This window comes from Channa argus, chromosome 19, assembly GCF_033026475.1.
Source record: "Channa argus isolate prfri chromosome 19, Channa argus male v1.0, whole genome shotgun sequence".
NCBI lineage: Eukaryota > Metazoa > Chordata > Actinopteri > Anabantiformes > Channidae > Channa > Channa argus.
This window is the reverse complement of record NC_090215.1, coordinates 18,584,286-18,601,092: the sequence shown is the minus strand read 5'-3', so window position 1 is coordinate 18,601,092 and position 16,807 is coordinate 18,584,286. Positions and strand designations below refer to the sequence as shown.

At 42.5% G+C, this 16,807-nt stretch overlaps 1 protein-coding gene across 3 annotated transcripts in view; it reads left to right on the top strand.

Moving 5' to 3' along the window:
• drosha (drosha ribonuclease III) overlaps positions 1-16,807 on the top strand; it is an 83,859-nt gene that overhangs the window by 13,124 nt on the left and 53,928 nt on the right. For all 3 annotated transcript variants that reach the window (XM_067485828.1, XM_067485826.1, XM_067485827.1), the window contains exons 13-17: positions 218-387; positions 2,238-2,362; positions 6,447-6,546; positions 11,175-11,282; positions 14,674-14,781. In XM_067485828.1, the coding sequence (XP_067341929.1) occupies positions 218-387; positions 2,238-2,362; positions 6,447-6,546; positions 11,175-11,282; positions 14,674-14,781 (611 nt within the window). The remainder of the gene's footprint in view (positions 1-217; positions 388-2,237; positions 2,363-6,446; positions 6,547-11,174; positions 11,283-14,673; positions 14,782-16,807) is intronic.

The window sequence follows — 16,807 nt, the reverse complement described above, 5'->3', positions numbered from 1 at the left end:
AGCAAAAGATTTTTTTCCAAGATCGACCTTGATTTTAGGCCAAGGATTTTGAACAGCAGAAGAATGCATCTGGTGGAAACTCAATGAAACATTTTCCCTCGTGGCAAAAGTCACAGCTTGTTTATTTCCAAACCGTAGCTTGCGTTTTTTTTTTCTACACTTCATACATGCATTAAGTTTTGACGTGTATTTTTTTCTTTTTATTCAATTGTCCTAGATGGAGGGAAGGAGGTGCTGTCCATGCATCAGGTGCTGCTCTACCTGCTGCGCAGCAGCAAGCCCTTGGTCCCTGCAGAGGAGATAGCAGACATGCTGCAGTGGGAGGAGCTGGAGTGGCAGAAATACGCGGAGGAGTGCAAGGGCATGATCGTCACCAACCCGGGCATGGTGAGGCCTTAGCTTCTCTGTTACGACAGGAGGTGGCCTTGCTTGGCGTTTCAAGGGCATTTGTCGCCCCCCCAACCCCGACGCTGCAGGAATAAGGCTGTTCCTGTTAGTCTGTGACATGAGCAACCTCACCTATTATCCCCAAGGGCGTTTGCTGTCATCAACACTATTTGGGCTGACGCTTTTATGCCACAAGGAAGTTGGTTAACCTTTTTGTCTGCCCCATATTTTAAAGGATGTACATTAATTGTGTCTGGGTAAAGGTGAGGGTGCCAGTGCTAACTAAAAGGTTGCATATGAACAGCCAATATGATTGTGTAACCTTTGGTGCGGGTGAATTATGGAGTCATCTGCTCTTCCTGACAGGACTGAATGGTTGCTGCCGTTGTTTCCAGATAGGAGGGCGTTGAATAATCTTCTATCCCTAGTCTCAGGTTTAGGTTTGATCTGCCAGTCAAAGAAGTGAAAGTAACACTTTCCTTACATTCATTCAGTGAGTTCAGTGGATTGTGGAAACAAGCAGCAGTAAAATCACTTTGAGTGTTATGTGATGTTGGTACATTTCTACATTCACATTGTTTGTGTAACTTGTCACCGATTGTAGTTGTGGACCTTGGAATTATTTTTTTCACTCAGCCCTTTAGCTCATCAGAAATGTCATACAGTAGTTAATCCCCATCACAGTTCTTCCTTTCTTGCCCAGTATGATCAAGTTATTTGCTTTGTACAACCAATAGTTGAACCCAAAAATATCCATCTCACAATGATTTAAAAATGAGAAAAGACAAACAGCAATAAGAACCAGACATTAAATGGTTGACAGATAATTTAATGATTCATTTTTTGGTTAGTTGAATAATTGTTTTGAGACCAAGAGTAATCAGCAATTTAGAATTTCTTGAGAAAAATGTACTGTGAGGTATGAATTTAAAAACATATATGAAATGTCCTTTCGAAGTCAAAAGGCATTTTCCACATATACCATGTTATTTTGTGAAATCCCAGCTGTTCTATGTCAAGGTCCTCAAATACTTCAAAGGGAAGGTTCCACTGCCAGTCAAGCTCGGCACATTCAAGTGACTGTTTACACAGTGACATGGGAGACAAATGAGGGCACAATCATCAACCTTCAATCGGCTGTGTTGTGTAAAGTAGCATAGGCGAAGAAGCCGTGGATGTTGAATGTGCTAGCATAAATATTAGCATTTACAGCATGTTTGTGTTGGGGGCTGTAAACAGGGCAATCATCAAACCTTCCATCAAACAAATCAAACTTGATTATGCTGCTTTAAAGGCAGAATCAAAGTTGGCTGGTGACCTCTTGCCCTCAAATCAACGTCTGTATGTAGGCTGTGACAAGTGAGCGTGGCTGATGTCAAGGTGAGCCCGAACCTCGAGCCATCTGCTGTGTGCGCCTCATCACGCCTTATGCTGCAGCCCCTTCCTCTGATCTCGCATAATGCCTGACAGGCCAACTGTGATTTGGGAGTCAGCTGAGGACGTGTTGCTTGTCAATCTCCTCCCTGACAAGAGTGTCAGAACTTAGCTAACCGTACCAGACACACTGTATCGTAGTTGTGTGCTCCCTACAGGCCAGGATTCAGTCCTCCTCTCGTTACTTTCCTTTGACAGAGGAACCTGTTGGTGTGGAATATTTGTTTCACATATTGGTAGCAGCTGATTAAACAATGGCTGGATTGTAGTTACAGTGGCTTTGAAAGGATTCAGGCTGCTACATTGATTTTTGAGTACCGTTAAATTATTTTTTTCATTAATTCACATAAGCAAAAAGTAAATAAATCTATTTATACTGTGGGATGACTCACTTTACCTGCTTCTTCTCCCCCTAGAAACCAAGCTCAGTGCGAATTGACCAACTGGACAGGGAGCAGTTCAACCCAGATGTCATTACCTTCCCCATCATTGTTCATTTCGGGATCCGTCCTGCTCAGCTCAGCTATGCCGGAGACCCCCAGTAAGATCTCAAACACACACACACACACACATAAATGTCAACCACCCAACCAAGTACGGCTGTATCCCCGTATAGCTCCCACCCGCTGTGTACTGTCTCCCTCCTTCGCTCTACTCCTTATTCACCGGCACTCTCCCAGGACGCTGACAGCAGAATCTTCTCGTGTCGCATGTCAAGGAGGACGAGAGCGGCGTATGTCGAAGAGGAGGGGAGATAAATAGAAGGATGAGAAAACGAGCAGCGTGACATTTTCACATGCATCGTCACAGGGTCCCGTGTTTCCTCTGGGTGCCTCTGCCATGGGAGCTGCTGTGGTTTATGTCTCGTGAATAGTAATGCTACGTGCGAGCCACAGGGCTGCAGCAGGGAATACTGTACTGTGCTGCTGCATAATTAACAAAAGCAGCATATTAGATCATCACAGTGGCGGCCTCTGAGGTGTTCAGAAAGATGTGACAGCACCACGTCAAACACCAATCAAAAGTCGGTACACAACTCGGCCTCTGCGCTCTCATTCTAAATTTAAACCTGTGGATTTCTTTTTTAACTCAAATATCTGGTCTCAATCACAACAGTCAGGAGGAGGGGCAGAGGGAAAAGGGTGATGATGAAGACACAAACAAGAGGATGATCATTAGGAAATCCATTTAGACAGACCTAGTTTGCTTCCTCCCTCCGACTAATGTGTTCTCCCCTGCCGCTACATTTTAGCCGTCTGTCCATTGAGCGCTTTCATCCCTGTGCACCCTGCTGCCATGTCAAACTTCTCAAAGCAGAGACAACGACAAATTTATGGATGGACTGGGACATCATTAGCCGATGCAGAAACGAGTAGTAAGAGACCAGTGGAAAGGATTTCTACCACTGCTAATGATGCGTGTAGCGAGGGCAGGAGTCTGTGTTGATTGTGGCAGCTGCAATGCCACAGAGAGCGGAGTCTTGGACACAGCAGCAGCATATATTAACTCAGGAGACTAAAGAAGCTGTGTTGTCGTCTTCCCTTAATACTGGCCACTGGAGGCATTTGTGTTCAGGGCCGCCACTCAAGTTTTTTTAGTTCCAGCATGACTGCAGAGGCAAGAACGACATGTCAGAGGTCAGGGAATGTAAAGAAAAGGGAGCAGGGTGGAAGGCTTGGGACAGAAAATGATACCAAAAGTGAGAGCAGAAGGCAAAACCCCTTCCCTCACATGCACATTTGTTTTGTATAAAGATTGTTATGGCAGTAGCATTACGGGTTTTTCTTCTTTCTCACAGTGCAATATTATCCCGTGAGTGCCGTGTTTTGCCACGTGAATCAGTTTTTCTGTCCATGTCTTTTTAAAAATTTACAAAAACCTTTAGTCCTCCATTTTTCTCAACGTTCTTTGATGTTTTGCAACATACTTGAGAGGAGTGGATGAAATGATTGGCTGTTGTTTGGTTTGAGCATCAGAAATCATTTGCACATTGAAGGTGAACTCTGCACAGCTTTTGAGTCTTTAATTTGTTGCAGCCCCAGGTTTCAGCTCCCCATGCATGGCAGTTCATTGCCTCTCTGGTGTTTAAGTGCGGGCCTATTATGACAGGTCATGTAAAGACTACAGAATCACATGCGTAAATAATGATAAAGCTATTAAATGCAAGGAGTGTTTTGCCTTCTGATAGCACTGTTATAAATTTGAGTATAAGAATTATATAAATATGTTTTGCTTTAATAGACGGCTTGATTTTAAATTGTTGAGGAATGGCCTCTCCTGATTGGTCAGTTTTCACACACTCAAATTCGTCATTGTATTGGACAAACTGTATTTTGGATAAAACATAATAAATACTGTACTAATATTGATAGGAACATTGATTTCATAATTTTACAGGGTTGATTAGACTAGACTGGGGGCCTGGTGGCTCAAGGGGTAGAGCATCGGGGTGGGATGCAGAAGGTTGTGGGATCAAATCCCACCCACCCCACCAGGTGCGGTCCCACCGAGCCCAGATAAAATGGGAGGGTTGCAGAATGAAGGGCATCTGGCATAGAAAAATCAACGTGCCCACGCTGAAAAACAAGGGTGCGCATCCTTTGTGTTCATCATGATAAATAAAGAAACTACAGAGAAAATGTCCTCTGGACTTAGAAAATTTCACTGGATGATTGAATTTTACCAGCTGACCATGTTAAGTCCCTCTCACTCACCGAATGAGACATTTGCCCAGTTTAATATGTTGTAAATTGTTATATAAATTTAATAAAATTGCCAAATTTTCACATGAAGCTACAATATCATGGTATATGTGGTATAAACAGGGGGAGACAAACTTTGTTGCTGACCCTGTGCCTTGGGTCACATTGGGATGCAGACTGGTCGGTGCATCCCATGCTGACTGCAGTCCACCAGTTAGGTTAAAATAAGATTTTTAGATCTAAAATCTAGCATCCAGAGCCTTTGCTTTGGCTTTTGTGTCTAGAACTTGATTGGATTTTACCATTGTACCAAATGTTGAATGAACATGGGCAGGGTGCTGGGTAGATCTGAGAGAAAGAGGAATGTGCCGAAATACAAGGAAGTCCTTAAAGAAAACCTGCTCGAGGTTGCACATGACCTGGGCCGTCCATCATGACTGAGCACATAGCACTGCTGTGGAGGCGCCTAAAGATGGCAGTTCAGACGTTTCTCATTAAATCTGAGAGCTTGAGAGAATCTGTCTGAAAGAATGGGATAAACTGCCCAAATCCAGGTGTGCAAAGCTTGTAGAGGCTTAACCAAGAACACTTAAAGCTTAAATTGTTATTAAGGGGGCTTACAGAAATTGTATAGTAAAGGTCCTGAAGCACTTTTGTGAAGAGTTTTCAGTTTTTTGATTTATTAAGTTTGCTGCATTTTCTATAAACATGTTTTCACTTTGTCTTTATGGTTAATTGCTTGCAGATTAATGAACATAATTGACTTTATTTTCCTTTGTCAAATGAAATTTCCAACACAACAAATCAAAACAGCTAAAGGATCTGAGGATGTTTGAAGCCACTGCGTACTTGCTAGAAAAATGACAACAACAAACAAATAAAAGCTATAAAACATTACATTAGCTGATAGATGATGCCAGTAATACTGTAGATGCCATGTCTGCAAAAGGCTGATGATAGGAAACAGCAGAGGGTGGGTGAAGGAAAAAGAAAGAGGCAGCATATGCTAATGAAAGCATGTGCAGCCGCGGCAGTGCTACCCTGAGAGCAGACAGCGGATCTGCGGAAAGGTCATTGGAGTGGATTTGGAACGAGGGGGCCTCCCAGGCTGGATAGACTTTCTCTCTCTTTCTTGGTCTCTGTGTTTCCCGTCCGCACAGGCTGCTTCAATGCGGAGGTGGTGGTGAGCTGATAATCGGGGCAGTAAAGCCGTCTCATTCCCTCGTCTCAGTCTCTAATGAAGTCCCCACTATTAAAGCTCTATAATTCTTCTCTTCCACAGTAGACCCCCACCTCCCCCCCCGTACTTCATCCCTTCCTCCTTTCCCTCTCTTTCCTTTTCACTCTTAATGCCTCTCTCTATCAATGCACCATCCTATCCCTCAAACCCCCACCACCTTACCCCCCTCCGTCCCTCCAATCATAATTGAATAACTCTGGGTAAATGAGGAGAAAGTCTCCTGAATGTGAGCAGAGCGGTCACACTCGGCCCTCAGTGCATCAATCATGAGGTCTGATTGAAAAGAGAGAGGGGGTGGAGGGTGGTTCATATGGTGGCTACATGTCACCTTGCCGATAACTCCCTGCTTCTTTTCAGATGCAAATGAGAGCGAAGACAATTAGGTTTTAGAGTAAATGAGGACGTTATGGGAGAGCTCTTGCCCCGTGACACGGGGTTGGTCAAATGTTTCGTGACTTAGAGCTTTTGTGGAGTTTTTTAACAAGGAATAAATAAATAAATAACCAAATAAATAAATAATTGTATGTGTCCATTAACCTCGATCCCAAGTAGCTAACGCTGTAATGGCTGCAGGCAAGTGTTAAATTATCTTTAATATCAGGCAGAATGCAGATGAAATACTGATCTGTTGTTGCAAAGCAGGACTCCTAAGAGCCTGACACCTCCTTATTTACTGTTGGCAGGTACCAGAAGCTGTGGAAGAGCTACGTGAAACTACGCCACCTGCTGGCCAACAGCCCCAAGGTCAAGCAGATTGACAAGCAGAAGCTGACACAGAGAGAGGTGGGTTGAGAGTAAACAAACACTTTGATTTTTTTTTTTATTACATTTAGCAGGTGGCCTGTACTTGTTTGTGTGCAACGCACTTTTAATTTAGCTATTTTGGAAACTCATTTGCTGCAGATATAAAGGGTTATGGTACTTACGCAGAAATACGAGATTCACACTCACTGATTTCAAGAGAAAAGCTCACACTACTGTCACTATTATTCCTGCTGAGTGCACTGATTCAGATGCTGCTTATCTGGAACTCATTGATATATTGCATCAAATTAATAAGGATACTCACAAGTAAGAATACAAAACGTACATAGTATTGTCTAGTTGTGTTTTTAAATTTTTTAAGAGAAATATTTAAATAGTGCGTCAAGGGCTTTAGTCACATCCTAGTGAGATGTGTAGTATAGTATAGACCCCATGCTTTTAATATGTTTCGCTTTATGCTGAAAAATTACTTCAGATATACTGTATATTAACAGTATTTACTGTTCCCTTAACCCTACTTAGTATTTATGAAAGTCTGAGTAAAGAGAAGATATTTATTTTTATTTAGTTTATGTTGTTTGACCTTTACAATTGATTTCATTATCCACCACTATTTAATATCACATTGTTTTCTTTCTTTCTTTAATGCTATACCTTTTCCTCCAGCACAGTTTCTGGTTCATATGTGGTTCAGATATTATTAGTGTTCCCTCATTTTGTTTTGGGAAACATAGTTAGGTCCATGTTTTTGTGTTAAAATCTGTTGCCTTTATAGTATATTCACTGTAACCATTCCCTGTGCTTATATTTGTCATTTGCAGATAAAATATGTTTATCTGAAGGTAACATTTGTCTAATTTAAACAAATCATCGGCTTGTCGGGGCACCAAACTATTTTTTCTAAGACACTGTTGAAAAATGTGCAAATGTGCTTTAATGCATAATTCAGATAAATTTACAGCTCAGACTAAAGCGGCAGTAACTTCTCTCCGGAGTTAAGTGTGAAGGTCAAACCACCTACAGGGACCAACAATGGAAAAGGTTTAGATTTGGTGGAGTAATGACCATGTAGGCACTGGGGAATCACAGGGTACAGGTGCTGTGTGTGGCCTGATAGAGCCGAAAGCACATGTCTCCCGTAGGCACTGCTGTAACTTATCTACAGTAGGTACAGTTTTTCCTCGCTCCCAGGCTTTGCGTGTGCTACAGATCCAGTCTCTTCCTTTTGGGCTGTTTGATACACTCCGCAACAGTAATGAGCAACAACTTGGAGCTCAATTAGCTTGTTTCCCAGGTAGCTCGCCAAAGCTAACAGGCCCTGACAATCCTACTGTCAACCTGCACCGGAGCAATTAGTGAACCCAAACACTGGGTCCACACACTGGGTCCATCAAGCTCCACCACAAACATTAGCCATGTCAGTGTCTCTTCAATGCAGTGGCAGTGTGGCTTCACTGCTTATTTAATGCCTGAGGGAACACTGAAGCTTCCTGTGTAAATGCTCTTTCAGTGAAAGACTAAATGCATAAACTTCCTCCGATAGGTGTTTTCTACTATTAAGACTCAGAGGTGTTTACAGCAATGTGGAGCTTCTCCAACTGGCTCTTCGATACCTCTGTGATCAATCTGGAGTTCACAGAGCTCCACAGAGACCAGAGCTGTGGGCCTTGGCAAGAACTGGCCTTCACACCAGGGTGTACGCCTCTGCACCCATTTCCAGACTTCATGCTGTGAGCAGGGAGGGTTGTGTGTGTGTGTGCGTGGGCGGTGATGGCATGGCATTGAAGGACATACAGACTGTCTGTGTGTACTGCCCAGATGGATTTTGTGCGAGTCCCTCAGCCAAGCACTTGACTGGGCTTCTCAAACGTACACACAGTCTGATTTTGTCAACAGAAAATACTTCACTTCTCAAAAATCATCTTTCATTCGTGTTGGTTAATATTCAATGCAGTATGACCCATAGTGATGAAGTAACAATGTGTTTTAACATATTTTGTAACTATAATGAAAGTGAATACAAAAGTATGTTACTTTATTATCTCTATGTGTTCTTTATCATCTTTAAGTCTCAGCCCCGAGTCAGTACTTTCGCAGTGAATTGAGTCTTTTCTATCAGCTCGAAGTGAGGATTTGGGGATTTGCTCTGATTGTTCCTTACAGATTTGGCCAAACACAGCTGAGCTGTATGAGGAGCACGATTGAAAAGCTATCTCCAACTCATTTCACAGATTTTCCTTTGGTTTCAAGTTTGGCTTCCAGTTGGGTTACACAAGAAGTTACACAAGTTTTCTGCAGTGTTGATTGGGATGTGTTTATCAGGATTGTGTTATCAGTGCGACATAGTTGCCATTGCTCAATATTGAGATTTAGACACTTAAATCTGGCTCTCCACAAGAATTGTTCCTCTTGAAGTTTTACCAAAAAACATACAAAAGCTCCTACCAGCTAAAATACTGAAAACATAACACAAAAAAAAAAAAATTCCCCATCAACCTGGCAGGAAAAATAAATGCCAAAACAAGCAAATAAAACACATTTTTCTGTCTGTTTTACAAAGAGCAAACAGCCTAATGAGTATTTTGCTGTTATTATTGTAAAATCAAAATAAAATGTTGTCTTTAGGTGGTGCTTACGGAAAGGATCAGGTTAAAATGCATTTTAAAATGCATTTACCACTTTTGTCCATAGCAACTTAAGATAAGTACAATGAATCTCCATAGTAAAAGGCAGGTGTTAAAAAAAAAAAAAAAAAAGAAGAAGAGAGGGTACGTTTTCTGAACAAATGACAGTTGACTTGAAAAAAGTAATGGTAAGGAAGGTCAGGAGAGTCACCAGAAACATCCAGGGCCGTGACAGACCATCTGCTCACCCCTGCTTCCTCCATAGACTTAAAAATTGTGATGTTTCATGAAAATAATTTAATACATTTTTAGCCAATGAGAACGATTTACACGTATAATGCCCCTTCTACCGCAACCCTCTTGTTTGTTTTCCCCGGGCTCGGAACTGTTAGCACCCTTTGTGGTTGGGCGGTGCCACACTTGTTGGGGTGGGATTCGAACCCACGGCCATCTGCATACCAACGCAGTGCTCTTGTCACTGAGCCACCAGGCCCCCTGGTTTGTGGACAATTTTGGGGCATTACCACAAATGGCCACTGGGCAAAATGAGAAGTGGTGCCTTATTTAACACTAATATTTCATACATGATCTGCAGTCCTCGCTTCGCTTTCCCTTTTAAATCACCAATACAGACGACTGCCGCCTGCTGGTAATGTTGGAATCTTTACTCTTATGCAGGCGCATGTTGTTTGTGATAGTCGACTGTTGGCTGTAATCTTTGACTTTGCCAACTCTAGTTGTTAGATGTCAGCTTGTATTTTTCACCTGATGTGTGACAAAGACAAGCTGATGCTTATGAAACCAGTATTATCTACTGCAGAAAATATTTAAAAAATTGTAGAGTTAATACAGTTTATAGAGGCATTATGTTACACCACCTACCACTGCGTCAGCATTGCTCAGACAGTGTGAAAAAGACAATGAGAATAAATAATAAAGGCCGTTAACAGTACCTGTAAAAGCACAAGTAAGGATAAGGAGCACTCGTGCAACAAAAGTGCACTTTCCTTCCACTGGCATTGAATTTCAGGCCTCGATGTTTGACCTCAGCCTGATCCAAAACACAAGCACTCCTCTCAGCTAAAGGGTGTGAGGAGAAAAGTCAAACGTGCTATGACTTCTCTGTTTGACCAGCACAAAGTTATTCTCTCCACCTCTCATCCCTAGTTAATATTTACTTTTTATACTTCTGTCCATTCCCTGACCCCACAGAAACCCCTGCATAATAAAGTATTTACATATACTTTGCACTTCTGTGTGATTACTGCTCTCCATGTACTGTAGCAGGCTGTCCATGGGAAGATTTGTGTGTGTGGCTGCGCGTGCGTGCGTTGTGCACGAGGGAGCATGTTCACTTTGATGCGCGGTTCAAAGTAGGATGGCATTATTTATTCATGCCTTTGTTGTTCTTATTTCCTCTGCGAGTCAAAAATTCCTGGCGTTCCATTTTAGGCAGATCACGGCTTACTCAGACAGAGTCGATAGCGTCTCAGTTGAGTGAAACACATGCGTGTGCACACATTTAAGAGGCACAGTCTGTCAATAAATCTTCCATCTTGGTTGTTATTTGTAGGACCCTCTTGTCTCAGACTCCCCTCTCACCCCCCTCCCCCACTACCCCACTAGATTTCCAGTTATTTACCATAGGGTTGACATGGTGGTGTGTGTGTAATGATCTCTGCTGCTGCTCATGGAGGTACCTCTAGGCTCTTGTGTGGTGGTCCTAATGGGCAGGCAGGTGCCTCGGCCCTTGGTGGCTAGGACTGAAGCCATGCCGACCCATTGCGGTGCCTCAATTAGCCAGGACCAGCAGGCCTGTCACCTACCCCGTTGGCTCTGTCCACTGTTGTGCTCTAGGTTTGTCAGTTTGTTTCATTGTATTGCATGTGCTGGTCTGTCTGTTTGTGTGGGAGAGCAGAAGTGAAAGAGGGGAGGACACGAGGGCGGAGTTTTGAGGATGCGAGCTGTCCCCGTAGGCTGTACTCTAGTGGATCAATAATTGACTGCCTGGTTGTTTGGCAGGAAGCTCTTCAGAAGATCCGTCAGAAGAACACTATGCGCCGTGAGGTGACAGTGGAGCTCAGCAGTCAGGGCTTCTGGAAGACTGGCATCCGCTCCGACGTCTGTCAGGTAAAACCCGTCAACTGTATGCACATGCAGATAGATTTAACACGTGAATACATGCTCATATTTGTGTATAGGTTGCACAGATTTGTACAGAGAATTTCACACACTTACAAATGTACACAGTTTGACATTTCCATAAAATATGAGATTAAACTTGCTATGTACAGCATTATTGATTATTATTAGTGCTTAAAAAATATAAAGGCTCAGAAATTTATTCAGCCCAAAGTAGCATCTACAAATTTCAAACTCCCCCAAAATATTCAACTTGTTCTGTTATGAAACAAAGAAATACTCACATTTAAAAGGCTGAAACAGGAGAGTGTTAAGTAATTCTGATAATAATTTACGTCGATGGACTGATTGTCTAACGAACAATGATCGGGATTTTTTCCGATATATTAGAATCTGAGGATTTTTGGTGTGTGGGCTCAATTTCTCCAGTGTCAACAGCAGCCAGGTCATGAAGTGCCTCAGAACTCATCAATAAAATATTAAAATCAATTCACAAACTAACTAAGAGGCAGTGTAGGGCAAGTAAATGCTAAATGCTAAAACTATGAAAAGTGAGGAGCAGCAGTATTGAATGGACGAACTTTAGGTTTTACCTGCTAATAAAAAAGGAGCTAAACCCTTTGGTTCCTAGAAACAGTAGCCAGAAAACTAGCTGTTACATTTTAAATTTGATCACACACACACACCGAGCAGTGCTTCCACTCAGACAGACACAGACCAGTGCTCACTGCACAGTTATGGTAGCTATGGCTTCTGATCTTTCCACATATTGCGTCATTTCTCTATTCAAGTGCCAAAAATCTATGTAAGGAAAGTGGACTCCCACTGAGCCTCACCAAGCAAACCATTCATTAACTAATGTCTCAGACCTGACAGGTTATTTATATACATCACCACCACTCGCTGTGGCAGGAGCACATGTACTGTTATCTCGTTTTTTGCTCATGTTAGAAGCAAAGTAAACTCAATTGGAAATGTACCTTGATCTCAAGGATGTGGAACAATTGTAAGTTAAAGTTTCGAACGAGACTTAAACCCTAACTGTGAATGTGTTAATTCCATCCTTTGCCAACTGAAACACACAAAGCTGCATTTCTTCGTGGATTTGTCAGCGTACTGAAACATTCTAGCACACTTCATGTTATATTACTTTTACTTTTTACTCTGTTCTATTTTTTTTTCTGCCTGTTAATCAAAACATAATTGGCATCAACGTTGTGCATTCTTTTTTTTTTTTTTCTCTGAACACATCCCCTCTCCCCGTATGCAGCAATGATAGCCTACAGCCGATTTGGAGGGGAATGATGGAAAGTTTTAGCCCAGCAAGCCAGACCTCTCTTACAGCAAGGTCTAGCAAAGAAGGATCCAATCCATAATTGCTGCCCAATTATATTTGCTTCAAGCTTGTACTGCTGCGACTAATTGGTTCATGAATAATTTCACTTCTACACTCTGCACAACTTGTGACACAGACGAAAGATGACGGCCAAACTGACCCATAGTTTCTTGATTCTAAAAGCAGGCGCTCTATTTACAGCCAAATCACCCCCCACTCATTACTGACATCACTCAGCTACGCCAAGGTTGCCTCACTTGAAAGGCTCTGTCAAGGACCAGGCTACACATTGGAGCAAGAGATGGGTTTTATTTATTCATCAGTGTTCTTTTTTTTTTTTTTTTTGCTCCATGTTTGTATGTTTATTTTTTGATTTACTTCTGGTTTCTGCTTTGTCTGTCTGCTCCTTATGTATCCCTGATCACATCCATGTGAAGGCTACGAGTCAGTCAAAAACATTTCAAGGGAAAGACAGATTGTTTTCTCTTCTACATCATAGAAAAGATATGTGGGTTGGGGTTTATTCGCTCAAGAGTGTGGTGAATTTATTTACTTGTCCTCACTCACTATATTGATTAATCCACCTCCTTATATATCACATAACCAAGCCAAAGAAATATGAAAACAACTGTCGGCTTGCATTTGTGGCAGTATTTAGAAATTAATACATTATTAAAAATTAGATAGGCTTTAATACTTATTGGACATATGCTGCTTAATAAAATATGTCAAATGAAGTTAGACTAGATCCCTCTAAGTTCTCTGTTGCGAAACATACAGTGTACAGCAAAACGATGTTCAGTTTAATATTTCATATTTTAGATACAAAATGGATGTGAATAAATCTGGAAAATAACGTGGGATAATCATTTTGTCACATTCCAGGTAATAAAATGGTGATGTAGTGAGTTAAAGTGCAATTTAAAATTCATGCTTGTAATATTTCAGCCAGGGTAAAAGTGGGTCTGACTGGACAGCATCCAAACTGCCCACACGTCATCCCTGATTGTAAATTAGGAATTTTCCCGCCTTTCTAATTAATGGAGTATCAACTCTAACAAGCCCCCCCCCCCCCCTCACACACACACACACACACACAAAACACACACACAGACACACAACTTGGTTGCTCAGGCAGTCATCAGAATAGGTCAGAAGCTGTAGACATGACCAGGGCCTGGCTTTGTTAATTGGTTGCTTAACAAGGCCCGGGGAGTGTGTCACCACGGCCCCTGCGATGGCCCCAGGGCTACGTGGCAGCACTGCTTGTAGCCGCCGGGCCTCAGGCTCACACTCCCCAGTAGCACTAATTAAAACATGCATGGCTCCCTCCTCTCTCATGTGGTGGCACGGGGTTAATGTGTGTACACCAGCCTTTGCTACACTTTCTCAGCCACTCTGGCTGGCCGCCTTGATAAGCCCCCACTAATGATTCTGTAGATTGGCTCTCTGACTGTCGGACTCATTCGATGACCACTGGCTGATTTCCCTCTTTTGCTTTTATTTTAACTTTCTGTGTCACATAAACACTCAAGTTCACTCACTAATCACAGAGCTCCTTCTTTTTCCTCCACTTTGATTCTTTCCTTACACTTTGTTGCACTCAAACTTTTTCTTTTAATATGTGAGGGTCAGAGGGGGCTGCCGGTGTTTGTCCGAATGTAAGCATGTCAACATGTCGAAATGGGCTTCGATTTGACTGTCCTGTCCAAATGTGAATTTTCCCCCTGTCTGTCATTCCCTCTCACAGAGCAGCAATTGGATTTTTGATTATTTCATCTCTCTGTTGCTGAGCGCCACTTAATAAATAATGACTGGCTGATTGATTTCTCCCTCTCTGTTCCCTCTATAAACCCTCTACCTTTCTTTTTCACGATCTCTTCATCTCACTTTCTCTCAAAACACGCTCCCCTCACTATTATTCCGTATAAGGCATGATTTATATTCCCTGTCTCTTCCTGTTTCTTTTGAGTTTCCAATCTTTTCTTCCTTTCGTTGTCTTTTCCATTGCCTATGTTTTACCAATTCTTTCTGTCCCCACAGCACGCAATGATGCTGCCTGTTCTCACTCATCATATCCGGTACCACCAGTGTCTGATGCACCTGGATAAACTCATTGGTTACATCTTCAAGGAGCGCTGCCTTCTTCAGGTAAGGCATAGTCCTGACAGCCTTACAAAGTGATGCGACTGTATGCCCCAAACCAAGCGGCATTATTTAAAGGCTGGCATAGCTGATAACTAACAGGATAGATAACGATAGCCGAATCCCCACGGTTCTTTTAGGCAGTCTACTGCTGGTTAGATGGCCAAAAGAAAAATAAACATTTTGTGCAGGGGCTTCTTGTGTGCAGAGAAGTAAGGAGGGAAGCAGCATTTGCCTCATTATTGTGCCCATTCCACCTCTGCAGGGATAGCTCAGGTGGAAACAGGGGCTCAGGAGTCAGCTAAGGTAACCCACACACCAACCTGAGTCATATCTCTGCAGCGAGCAGCCTTGGTCTGCTGTGAGTTGCAGTGACAGTAGTCAGGACAACAACAGCCTCCTCCATACAGCCAGCTCTCCCCTGTCAGCTCTGCAGCCCCAAGCTGTGTGCCTTCGGAGTAAGCCCTACGGCTGCCTCCAGAAATATTGAAGACCTGTCATAACCTGATACATTAGAAATCAATGTGTTGTAGCCGCTACATAGTTAATAAGGGGAAGCATGCATTAAGATTCGCTCAAGGCTCTGTGCGTGTGTGTTTATGCGTGTCCGTGTGGTTATGTTTCAGCATTTGCACATATCGATCAGTGATTGGCCTTTCTGTTGTTTGTACAGTGTTGACCTGTCATTATGAGCGCTAACAAGGAAACGCTGACCTACTGTGAGGCCATCTGGTGGTCAACAAGGGTGTGGTCCTTTCATTGTGAACACGTCCCTTTGAGCTTGACATCTCTGTCTCCAGGGAGAAATTTATGGATTTGTGTCTGGCTCTTTCTCATTCAGTTTCTTCATCTTCAAACAAAGATAAACAATCAAAAGAAAAACAATCAGTTTGGTCATGACAGCTCACATACAGGCTTCTGCAGTGGATGTTTGTGTGTGTGTGTGTCTGTATTGCAATTGTATCCACCGAGGTGTTAATACCTTTGGTGTGTGTGTGTCTGTTTGTGTGTGGACAAAGCCAGGGCTGTCAGTAGTTCACCACTTCTGGGACTGAAATGACCCAAGCAGAGAGCCATCATTGCTGGGCTTACAGCACCTTCCTCATCCCCAGCACAAACACATCAGCAGCTAATGTCCCACAGTACACACACTTTCTGCCCAGATAGCTTTGGACAGAACGGCTGCGGGAGTGCAATGATGCTTGCTCAAACAGCCCTCTCTGAGTCAGAACTGACTTCAGATTTGCCATCACTTCCCATTTGCCTCCAATCTGATGTGATGATCATGTTTAATGAGTTGAATGTTTTCCAGTGGCAGTCTATTCATCTCTAGCATGAGAAAATCCACCTCCATACATTGATTGCTTTTTATGTGAAATACACTTAGATTCAACATTTGTTTGATTTTTAAATGGATTAATCCATATAATCTGCAGTTGTATAATGTATAGATGAATAAAAACATTTTGTCAGTATGGGTCTGACAAAACTGGTCTTTAAAGCAATAATTCTCCTCTGTTTGGATATCCGATGCCCAAAGTTTGATAGCTGGCTCCAAGTCCCTGGCAGCACTTTGGAGATAATGATTGAGGTGGTTATAGCGTGCCATAAAGGTTCCATGGTTTCCTTTTATGCACAACAAAAACAGAAACCATGGCGGCACCTTGAGGAGCTTACTGTTAATGATGGTCACAGGAGAGAAAACGGCAGCTGGGAATTCACATCAGGTGGAGAAGCTTCAGACTTCAACAAGTAGTTTAGTGTGGAACAGAACTTGGGTGGTCAGTCTTGGTTCGGAGAGTTTCATCTGTTTTTTAGAATAGGGAGTTTTTGTTCTAGCTATTATGGAGTAAAAAAGGGATTTATTTCCTTTTTCATATTTTCCTTACAAGAGATGAAAGCAATTGATTACCTGGGAAACCAGAGAGTTGGGTGGGTGGGTAGAGAATCGATGCTTGATTCCAGCTCATTCTCTCTAATGTTTTAATGAAAACCTCTGTGAATTAAAAATGTACTGTACTGTATTGTGATT